The following is an 11,933-nucleotide window of genomic DNA, read 5'->3' as shown; positions in this document are numbered from 1 at the left end:
TGACATCAATTATCACCATACAAACTTCAACAATGGTGAGAAAACAAGCTACTAAAAATCCATGCCGCAATGCATGCTGGGAGCCATGGATGAGTTTTGATTGGTGCACCCAGAATGCACTGCGGCATGAAGCTTTTTGTTGATTGTCACCATTGCTGCGATTCATAGGCTGATTCTTGATGTCAGTGGGTGTCTGAATGATACCGTAGGTCAAAACTTGCTGATTTTTATTTAGTTCTTCAAATGATGAGGCACAATTAAAGGAAACACTATTCAACAAAATGGTGAACTCCATTTATTTCTTGAATTCACTGAACATGAGATACAATCACTCAATCATCAACTTTCATATCATTAACTAGAGAAAATACATATAATCCCCCCCCAAAAATAATTTACAGTAGTATATAAATATGTACATCTGTTGTTTTGTGTCACTGTCGGCAAAACAGAAGCATAATACATAATGTCATGCAATATTTTATAACAAAAATCTGTATTCTTTAAGCTAGTTCGTTAAAAAATAAGTAATATAAAGAAGTTAAATGTATTTTTAAATGTCAAACATATTATTTAACAGGTTGTGGTTAAATTATAGAAAACAACTAACACAAATCAGCTAACCAAGTAACCGTTTCCTTAAATGTTAAAAGTTCATTGTGTGAATTTTGAAGTCAGACGTTCCTTCCTAAGATTCCTCTTGTTTTGTGAAAGCCTGAAAATAAAAAGAGAACAATATCGAGTTATATACTGTATCATTAGAAAGTGTAAAATTAAATTAGGACACTATTAAAGTGACAGTTTACCCAAAAAGTCAAAGTTCTGTCATCATTTCATAACCCTCATGTCATTCCAAACCCAAAAGACTCATCTTCAAAACACAACTGAAGAAATTTTAATGAACAAACATGGTGCATTCAAATATGGTAAACGGAAGCTCAAATATGCTTGACTGACACGTGAGCACCAATGAGGTTCATTCTCACGTGTCACACGGCACGTCTGAGCAAGAACCAATGAGGTTTGATCTGGCACGTTAAAGGATTAGTCTGAAGTTTGAACTAATTGTTATATACTTGCACTAGCATATTGTATATGACAATTTAGTTCAAACTTTGACCTGTGGAGGGCAGTAATACACTTAGCAGCGTCTACACTGCCGGAATTCTAATAGAGAAGAAGAAGAGAGCTAGTTCAAGATGAGCGTCTATAGTTAAAACGTATATATTATTTATTTATTTATTTTTTTTTATAAAATGACTGATCGTTTCGCTAGATAAGACCCTTATTCCTTGTCTGGTATCGTTTAAAGCCCTTTGAAGCTGCACTGAAACTAATTTTGACCTTCAACCATTTGGAGGCCATTGAAGCCCACTATAAAGAGATATGTCTTGTGAACACACCTGCTTTAGAAACTGCCTTCCAAAGTAATTTGTTGCCACGTTCTTCAGGTTTGTTCTGGCTCCCACTTTACAGCGCACATATCCGTAGAGATTTGCTCCCTGTAACACCACTCCCATAATCACCACCGCCTGCCAGAGGAAACAAGATTACTCACAGAAGAACGTCAAAGATGTCTTAGTGTCTATGCAACACCTCATAAAGAGAGCCAGTAAACGGACAGACAGCTGAAGCTCAGAACTCACCAGCCATTTTATCTTAAAGGATATGAGTGTAGAGAAAGCAAAAACGACCCAGATGACGGGGCAGATGACCAGACCCAGCCAGAAGATTCGAGACTCTGCGTTTGAGGTTCGTGATGCTGAAGACTGAGTCCCTGTGGCCTGTAAACACACAGGGATATAGACAGAACACACAACAAATCACACAGATGTGTAATGCAAAAACAAAACAAAAAAGCAAATTCACATTCAACACTCTGGTCCTCTTCATTTAGGGGTCACACTTGGCGGTCAGAAGTGACCAAAGCCATGAAATGTAACTTATGTTGTTTTTCAGGAAAACCAATGTAATATATTTTTGTTCAATAATATTTTTTGATTATTATTTAAAATTTTGAGGGTATTTTATGATATTATGCAATATTTATAAAAATTTTACTAGTTATTTTTTCCCATTGAAAATAATACACAATTTATTTCTAATATATTTGTAAATAATTTCCCAACTAAAGCTGTATTCCATGTTAAAATAGAGACAATGCATGCAAAACAATCCAAATTTTTGAAGGTAGATTAGTGCCATCTGGTGGGTGTAAAAAATATAAAAATGTATGTAATGCCATGTTGTAACCACTAGATGCATATATAGTGTCTCTAATGGTTTTTAGACAGAAATGCTTATTTTATTAAGTTATGGATTTGGATTTATACTTATGACAATCTCAACAACTACTATTTGTCAAGGTTTAGATTTTTTTTGTTTGAAATGCTGATTTTAAGTGTCAGTTTTTGCATTAATTTTACTAAAGTCAAACCTGAACACAGAAGAGGACATTTTGTTAGAAATAAATTAACACCTTTATTCAGCAAAGAATCATTAAAATCATCAAAAGTGATATTTAAAATGTCACAAAAGATTTCTATTTTTTAAAAAAATGTTGCAAATCAGCATATTAGAATGATTTCTGAAGGATCATGTGACACTGAAGACTGGAGTAATGATGCTGAAAATTCAGCTTTGATCACGGGAATAAATTACACTTTACTATATATTCACATAGAAAACAGCTATTTTGAATTGTAAAAATATTTCACTATTTTTACAGTATTTTTGATCAAATAAATGCAGCCTTGGTGAGCAGAAGAAACAATCGTACCGACTTTTAAACAGTGGAGTTAATTAGGGCCCAAGCGAAAATTCGCGCAGGGCCCTCTTGTTTTTCTAAGGATTATTAGGGCCCAAGCGAAAATTCGCGCAGGGCCCTCTTGTTCTTCTAAGGATTATTATTATTTTTTTTTTTTTTTTTTTTTTTTATTTTTTTTCCGTCTTCCGGGGCTTTTTGGGGGCCTTAACATGCTCAAAAACTCTTGAAAATTGGCACACACATTGGAATCCGCGGCCATTAGGACGCCGGAGAGGCTGGTACCCGGGCGTGGCAGGGGGGCTCGACAGCGCCCCCTTGAAAAAAGTCTGAAAATTTGGTCCATATATTAAACACGCTTGCACGTATTAGTATGAAACTCAGTACACATATAGACCTCATCGGGCCGAACAACTTTCGTGCTCTAAGTTAAACACCACGCCAACAGGAAGTCAGCTATTAAGGGTTGTTTGAAAAACGCATGCTCTGGAATTTGATATACTCCTCCTAGACGATTAATCCGATCGCCACCAAACTCGGTCAGCATGAAGTCAAGACACTGATGATTAAAAATTGCCAGGGGATTTTTGATATCTCGAACGGTTTGGCCGTGGCGAGGCAACGAATTTATGGCGAGAAAAAGGAAACAGGAAATGTGTTATAACGTCTGCATACATATATTGATCTTTATGAAACTTCACGAGTGTGTTCGTTATAGGAGTCTGATCACATGGATGTGACTATTGTGAGTCAAAGTTATAGCGCCACCAACTGGCAGCAGGAAGTGTATCACTTTTTGAAATGTTTTGAGATCACCCTCTTATTTTTACCTGATTTGCTTCAAACTTCATCAGTGTAATGTCAATACACAGCAGATGTAGACCTATGACAGGATTTTTGATATTTGAAATATTGTTGCCATGGCAACAGGTCAAACTGTAATAATATTCTTGAGTGTTTTTGAGGCTCTTAACATGCTTCAAATTGCATGAAACTCGACACACACATCAATATTGTCAACCAGTAGACATGGACAAAGCCATAGAAATGGGCGTGGTGGAGGGGCTCAGTAGCGCCACCTTTTGACAAAAGTGGGGGGGTTAGTTTTTCCTACAATCACCAAACTCGGTACACATATTGTTCTCATCAAGCCGGACAATTTTCTAATTTACATTCATTAGCTCCGACCAACAGGAAGTCAGCTATTTTGGTTTGAATGTTAATTTTTTGAAAAAACAGGCTATGAATTTTATACTACTGCTCCTACAGGGTTTATCCAATTTACACCAAACTTTTTTTAACTTGTTGCTAACACATTGAAGTTGTTTAATTGCAAACGGATTTTGGATATCTCAAACGGTTTGGCCGTGGCGAGGCAACGAATTTATGGCAAGAAAAGGGAAACAAAGTGTTATAACTTCTGCATACATTAATTGATTTTGATGAAACTTCGGCTTAGTCTTCGTTGTACAAGGCTGATCACATGGATGTGACTATTGTGATTCAAAGTAATAGCGCCACCAACTGGAAGCAGAAAATGTGTCACTTTCAGCATACATTGAGATCACCCTCTTATTTTTACCTGATTTGCTTCAAAATTCATCAGAATAATGTTAAAACTTGGCACATGTAATCCTTTGAAAATGGGCAGGGAGGAGGGGCTCTATAGTGGCACCTTGTAGTGCAGTAAATGTGGAGTGAATTTGACATAGTCCTTTGATGTTTAACCGTTTTAAGTGCCTATTGCCCGCTGTGCACAGTTGCCCTGAAGCCACCGGGGTGGCGGTGCCACCGGGCTTGGGCCCGCCATCGCTGCTCGCAGCTATATTTATTATTATTTTTTTTTTTTTTTTTTTTTTTTTTTTCCGTCTTCCGGGGCTTTTTGGGGGCCTTAACATGCTCAAAAACTCTTGAAAATTGGCACACACATTGGAATCCGCGGCCAACAGGGCCGGGCAGAAGCTGGTACCCGGGCGTGGCAGGGGGGCTCAACAGCGCCCCCTTGAAAAAGGTCTGAAAATTTGGTCCATATATTAAACACGCTTGCACGTATTAGTCTGAAACTCGGTACACATATAGACCTCATCGGGCCGAACAACTTTCGTGCTCTAAGTTAAACGTCACGCCAACAGGAAGTCAGCTATTAAGGGTTGTTTGAAAAACGCATGCTCTGGAATTTGATATACTCCTCCTAGACGATTAATCCGATCGCCACCAAACTCGGTCAGCATGAAGTCAAGACACTGATGATTAAAAATTGCCAGGGGATTTTTGATATCTCGAACGGTTTGTCCGTGGCGAGGCAACGAATTTATGGCGAGAAAAAGGAAACAGGAAATGTGTTATAACGTCTGCATACATATATTGATCTTTATGAAACTTCACAAGTGTGTTCGTTATAGGAGTCCGATCACATGTATGTGACTATTGTGAGTCAAAGTTATAGCGCCACCAACTGGCAGCAGGAAGTGTATCACTTTTTGAAATGTTTTGAGATCACCCTCTTATTTTTACCTGATTTGCTTCAAACTTCATCAGTGTAATGTCAATACACAGCAGATGTAGACCTATGACAGGATTTTTGATATTTGAAATATTGTTGCCATGGCAACAGGTCAAACTGTAATAATATTCTTGAGTGTTTTTGAGGCTCTTAACATGCTTCAAATTGCATGAAACTCGACACACACATCAATATTGTCAACCAGTAGACATGGACAAAGCCATAGAAATGGGCGTGGTGGAGGGGCTCAGTAGCGCCACCTTTTGACAAAAGTGGGGGGGTTTGTTTTTCCTACAGTCACCAAACTCGGTACACATATTGTTCTCATCAAGCCGGACAATTTTCTAATTTACATTCATTAGCTCCGACCAACAGGAAGTCAGCTATTTTGGTTTGAATGTTAATTTTTTGAAAAAACAGGCTATGAATTTTATACTACTACTCCTACAGGGTTTATCCAATTTACACCAAGCTTTTTTTAACTTGTTGCTAACACATTGAAGTTGTTTAATTGCAAACGGATTTTGGATATCTCAAACGGTTTGGCCGTGGCGAGGCAACGAATTTATGGCAAGAAAAGGGAAACAAAGTGTTATAACTTCTGCATACATTAATTGATTTTGATGAAACTTCGGCTTAGTCTTCGTTGTACAAGGCTGATCACATGGATGTGACTATTGTGATTCAAAGTCATAGCGCCACCAACTGGAAGCAGAAAATGTGTCACTTTCAGCATACATTGAGATCACCCTCTTATTTTTACCTGATTTGCTTCAAAATTCATCAGAATAATGTTAAAACTTGGCACATGTAATCCTTTGAAAATGGGCAGGGAGGAGGGGCTCTATAGCGGCACCTTGTAGTGCAGTAAATGTGGAGTGAATTTGACATAGTCCTTTGATGTTTAACCGTTTTAAGTGCCTATTGCCCGCTGTGCACAGTTGCCCTGAAGCCACCGGGGTGGCGGTGCCACCGGGCTTGGGCCCGCCATCGCTGCTCGCAGCTATATTTAGGGCCCAAGCCAATGTAATGGCGAAGGGCCCTTTTGTTTTTCTAAGGAGAATTTTTTTTTTCCGTCATCCGGGGCTTTTTGGGGGCCTTAACGTGCTCAAAAACTCTTGAAAATTGGCACACACATTGGAATCTGTGGCCATTAGGACGCCACAAAGGATGGGACCCGGGCGTGGCAGGGGGGCTCGACAGCGCCCCTTGAATGGTGTCCGAAAACTTGGTCCATATATCAAATACGCTTGCATGTATTTGTATGAAACTCTGTAATCATATAGACCTCATCGGGCCGAACAACTTTCATGCTCTAAGTTATACGCTGGCTCAACAGGAAGTCAGCTATTATGGGTTGTTTGAAAAACGCATGCTCTGGAATTTGATATACTCCTCCTAGGCGATTAATCCGATCACCACCAAACTCGGTCAGCATGAAGTCAAGACATTGAGGATTAAAAATTGCGAGCAGATTTTTGATATCTCAAACGGTTTGGTCGTCGCAAGGCAACGAATTTATGGTGAGAAAAGGGAAATAGGAAATGTGCTATAACCTCTGCATACATTGATTGATGTTTATGAAACTTCAGCTGTGTGCTCATTGAAGGAAGCCGATCACATGTATGTGACTGTTGTGAGTCAAAGTTATAGCGCCATCAACTGGCAGCAGGAAGTGTGTTATTTTCAAAATGCTTTAAGATCACCCTCTATTTTTTACCAAATTTGCTTCAAACTTCATTAGAATAATGTGAAGGCATAACGAATGAAGACCTGTAAAAAGATTTTTATTATTTTTCAAACACTGTTGCCATAGCAACAGATTAAACTTCAATATTTGTTTTGGATGTGTTTGAGACACTTAGCATGCATCAAATTGCATGAAACTCGACTGATATGTCAGGATTGTCATCCAGTAGACATGGGCAAAGCCTCAAAAACGGGCAGGAAGGAGGGCCTCTATAGCGCCACCTTTTGAAAAAAGTGGGGGGTTAGTTTAACCTACAGTCACCAAACTCGGTACACACATTGATCTCATTAAGCTGGACAACTTTCTAATTTAAAGTCATTAGCTCTGACCAACAGGAAGTCCGATATTTTGGTTTGAATGTGAATTTTTTCATCCTCTCTCTCCCTCTCTGTGGTACCCCCCTCCACCTCCCCCTCACCCCTCACTCCCTCCTCACTCCCTCAGTCTGACTCTTGTGTGTGTGTGTGTGTGAGGGTGTGTGTGTGTGTGTGTGTGAGGGTGTGTGTGTGTGTGTGTGTGTGTGTGTGTGTGTGTGTGTGTGTGTGTGTGTGAGGGTCTCTGTCTGTGTCTCTCTCTGTACTTGTTTTGACTCTACTTGTGAGGACCAAATGTCCTCACTTATTTTGTGGAATACTTTCACAACCCACTAGTGAGGACATTTGACTGGTCCTCACTATTTTAAAAGGCTTATAAATCAGCCGAAATATATTTTATTTAAATCTAGTGATGGTTACATTTTTCTGTGATGGGTTTAGGAGTAGGGATTGGGTTATGTGATAGAAAATATCATTGACCCGATTTAAAATCAATGGAAGTCTATGCAATGTCCTCACCAAGACAGAAGTACAAACCTGTGTGTGTATGTGTGTGTGTTTACACATTTTTTGATGAACTTATAGAAATATTGAACTGCAAATGATAACTTCACACTCATTTGAAATTGAACCATGACATTATATCACTATTTGGACAGGACTACTTTTCAAATGTCATTTGAGTTACAACATACAAGACTTAAATCTTTGTTTTGTTTTTACAAAGGAGAGTGTGTGTTTTCTCGAACATTGGTGTTATAGAAAGTCATGTGCTGTGTTTGCAAACATTATGTACAACGCATGTCTTTAAATGAATTATTTATTGATATAATTCAAATTTATTAAAAATCACTATTTAAGTAAATTTCACTTGATTTTATACCACACATTTATATTGTTCTCATCAAGCCGGACAATTTTCTAATTTACATTCATTAGCTCCGACCAACAGGAAGTCGGCTATTTTGGTTTGAATGTTAATTTTTTTTAAAAACAGGCTAAGAATTTTATACTACTACTCCTACAGGGTTTATCCAATTTACACCAAACTTTTTTTAACTTGTTGCTAACACATTGAAGTTGTTTAATTGCAAACGGATTTTGGATATCTCAAACGGTTTGGCCGTGGCGAGGCAATGAATTTATGGCAAGAAGAGGGAAACAAAGTGTTATAACTTCTGCATACATTAATTGATTTTGATGAAACTTCGGCTTAGTCTTCGTTGTACAAGGCTGATCACATGGATGTGACTATTGTGATTCAAAGTCATAGCGCCACCAACTGGAAGCAGAAAATGTGTCACTTTCAGCATACATTGAGATCACCCTCTTATTTTTACCTGATTTGCTTCAAAATTCATCAGAATAATGTTAAAACTTGGCACATGTAATCCTTTGAAAATGGGCAGGGAGGAGGGGCTCTATAGCGGCACCTTGTAGTGCAGTAAATGTGGAGTGAATTTGACATAGTCCTTTGATGTTTAACCGTTTTAAATGCCTATTGCCCGCTGTGCACAGTTGCCCTGAAGCCACCGGGGTGGCGGTGCCACCGGGCTTGGGCCCGCCATCGCTGCTCGCAGCTATATTTATTATTTTTTTTTTTTTTTTTTTTTTTTTTTTTTTCCGTCTTCCGGGGCTTTTTGGGGGCCTTAACATGCTCAAAAACTCTTGAAAATTGGCACACACATTGGAATCCGCGGCCAACAGGGCCGGGCAGAAGCTGGTACCCGGGCGTGGCAGGGGGCTCAACAGCGCCCCCTTGAAAAAGGTCTGAAAATTTGGTCCATATATTAAACACGCTTGCACGTATTAGTCTGAAACTCGGTACACATATAGACCTCATCGGGCCGAACAACTTTCGTGCTCTAAGTTAAACGTCACGCCAACAGGAAGTCAGCTATTAAGGGTTGTTTGAAAAACGCATGCTCTGGAATTTGATATACTCCTCCTAGACGATTAATCCGATCGCCACCAAACTCGGTCAGCATGAAGTCAAGACACTGATGATTAAAAATTGCCAGGGGATTTTTGATATCTCGAACGGTTTGTCCGTGGCGAGGCAACGAATTTATGGCGAGAAAAAGGAAACAGGAAATGTGTTATAACGTCTGCATACATATATTGATCTTTATGAAACTTCACAAGTGTGTTCGTTATAGGAGTCTGATCACATGTATGTGACTATTGTGAGTCAAAGTTATAGCGCCACCAACTGGCAGCAGGAAGTGTATCACTTTTTGAAATGTTTTGAGATCACCCTCTTATTTTTACCTGATTTGCTTCAAACTTCATCAGTGTAATGTCAATACACAGCAGATGTAGACCTATGACAGGATTTTTGATATTTGAAATATTGTTGCCATGGCAACAGGTCAAACTGTAATAATATTCTTGAGTGTTTTTGAGGCTCTTAACATGCTTCAAATTGCATGAAACTCGACACACACATCAATATTGTCAACCAGTAGACATGGACAAAGCCATAGAAATGGGCGTGGTGGAGGGGCTCAGTAGCGCCACCTTTTGACAAAAGTGGGGGGGTTTGTTTTTCCTACAGTCACCAAACTCGGTACACATATTGTTCTCATCAAGCCGGACAATTTTCTAATTTACATTCATTAGCTCCGACCAACAGGAAGTCAGCTATTTTGGTTTGAATGTTAATTTTTTGAAAAAACAGGCTATGAATTTTATAATACTACTCCTACAGGGTTTATCCAATTTACACCAAGCTTTTTTTAACTTGTTGCTAACACATTGAAGTTGTTTAATTGCAAACGGATTTTGGATATCTCAAACGGTTTGGCCGTGGCGAGGCAACGAATTTATGGCAAGAAAAGGGAAACAAAGTGTTTTAACTCCTGCATACATTAATTGATTTTGATGAAACTTCGGCTTAGTCTTCGTTGTACAAGGCTGATCACATGGATGTGACTATTGTGATTCAAAGTCATAGCGCCACCAACTGGAAGCAGAAAATGTGTCACTTTCAGCATACATTGAGATCACCCTCTTATTTTTACCTGATTTGCTTCAAAATTCATCAGAATAATGTTAAAACTTGGCACATGTAATCCTTTGAAAATGGGCAGGGAGGAGGGGCTCTATAGTGGCACCTTGTAGTGCAGTAAATGTGGAGTGAATTTGACATAGTCCTTTGATGTTTAACCGTTTTAAGTGCCTATTGCCCGCTGTGCACAGTTGCCCTGAAGCCACCGGGGTGGCGGTGCCACCGGGCTTGGGCCCGCCATCGCTGCTCGCAGCTATATTAAATCATGTTTTTCTATAAATAACAAAGCAGTATACATCTACTGTAATATAAATGGTACAGCAATAAAAATGTTTATTTTTGTGTAATCGTACCTTTCTGGACTCAAACACCCAATGGCTTTTTCCATCATCATCCACTTGATTCCACCAGCGCAGACCCACCATCAGACGCCCTGTGATATTCTAGAAGACGACAAACACATATGCAGGACAAGTTACATGCTGAAGTGTAATATTTCGGCTCAGAGGTTTGTCTGAATCTTTAGGTGTGAGTGAAAGTGATGCTCGACATCTGATCAGTTATTCCGAAACCACACAGACCTTCACAGTCCAGAAGTCACATGACAGGAGGAGGATGATGGTGACCATACAGGCGATGAAGCTTCCGCCAAATGAGCCACACAGCAGGTAGACCAGAATCGCACTGATTCGGAAGAACAGGTGGAAGAAGGACGCCAGAGGATGCCTGGAACCACACAAACATAATAATAATAATTAATATTATTAAAAATTACTGTAATAATTACTATAAACTAAACATAAAAGAAAACATTTAGCATTTTTAGAATGAAAAATACTGTTTTGGTAATACATTTAATTAATGATAATAATTTATGTAATAAGCATTGTATTAATAACACAAGTAATTATTAATAATAATAATTTATATATTTTTTTTTAAATGAGGGCATCCCTGAATGTCCTTAAAAATGTACAATTTTACGTAAAATATTATTGATTAAATACTATAAAAACAAGTCGAAACCGGAGTCATCAAATACATGGAAAAAAGCGATATTTACGATCTAAACAGACTAACTAATGTTGACACACTTGATTTTGCTCTTTCTTGTGGCTGAATCTTCCTCAGCATCAAATAAAGACACATCTTCATCATCATTCGGGTCCTGGAAACGAGATGAGAAGATGACAGCTGTCAGTCTTGTGAAGAATAATTAAATGGCAGATAAAACTCAAAACTGAGTTGTTTACAGTCAGAGGAATGCTAAGCTAAACCAGATTATTAAAACATTTCTTATCTTAAACCTATAATAGAGGAACGCAAGCATTTTGTACACAGAAACTATGTTTACAATTTTTCAAAAGTATTAATAATACTAAAAAAAGGACATTTTCACACTCACCAGCCTCATTGTTATGACTATCTGCGAATGTTTCGGGTGCTACTGATGATGTTACGCGACACGTCACTTCCGGATCTGTAAGGACTGGCTACAGTGCGCCTGAACCAGCGTGAGCAGATTTTATTTTTATTTTTTTGTATTACAGCAGTAACAGCAAAACAGAAACAAAATATGATAATATATTGAA

The 11,933-nt window shown here is 38.6% G+C and overlaps 1 protein-coding gene across 1 annotated transcript; it reads right to left on the bottom strand.

The window, feature by feature from the left end:
* Nucleotides 1-272: 272 nt before the first annotated feature.
* Nucleotides 273-11,844, bottom strand: tvp23b (trans-golgi network vesicle protein 23 homolog B (S. cerevisiae)). Its single transcript, XM_048169961.1, has 7 exons — nt 11,747-11,844; nt 11,436-11,509; nt 10,923-11,067; nt 10,695-10,784; nt 1,647-1,784; nt 1,404-1,532; nt 273-715 (listed from the first exon to the last, which is right to left on the bottom strand). The coding sequence occupies exons 1-7, from the start codon at nt 11,753-11,755 to the stop codon at nt 689-691; spliced, it is 612 nt and encodes a 203-aa protein (XP_048025918.1). The 5' UTR covers nt 11,756-11,844; the 3' UTR covers nt 273-688.
* Nucleotides 11,845-11,933: the final 89 nt, after the last annotated feature.

Source organism: Megalobrama amblycephala, linkage group LG20 (assembly GCF_018812025.1).
Source record: "Megalobrama amblycephala isolate DHTTF-2021 linkage group LG20, ASM1881202v1, whole genome shotgun sequence".
Classification (NCBI taxonomy): Eukaryota; Metazoa; Chordata; class Actinopteri; order Cypriniformes; family Xenocyprididae; genus Megalobrama; species Megalobrama amblycephala.
The sequence above is the reverse complement of the archived record's forward strand: the minus strand, read 5'-3'. Positions and strand labels throughout refer to the sequence as shown.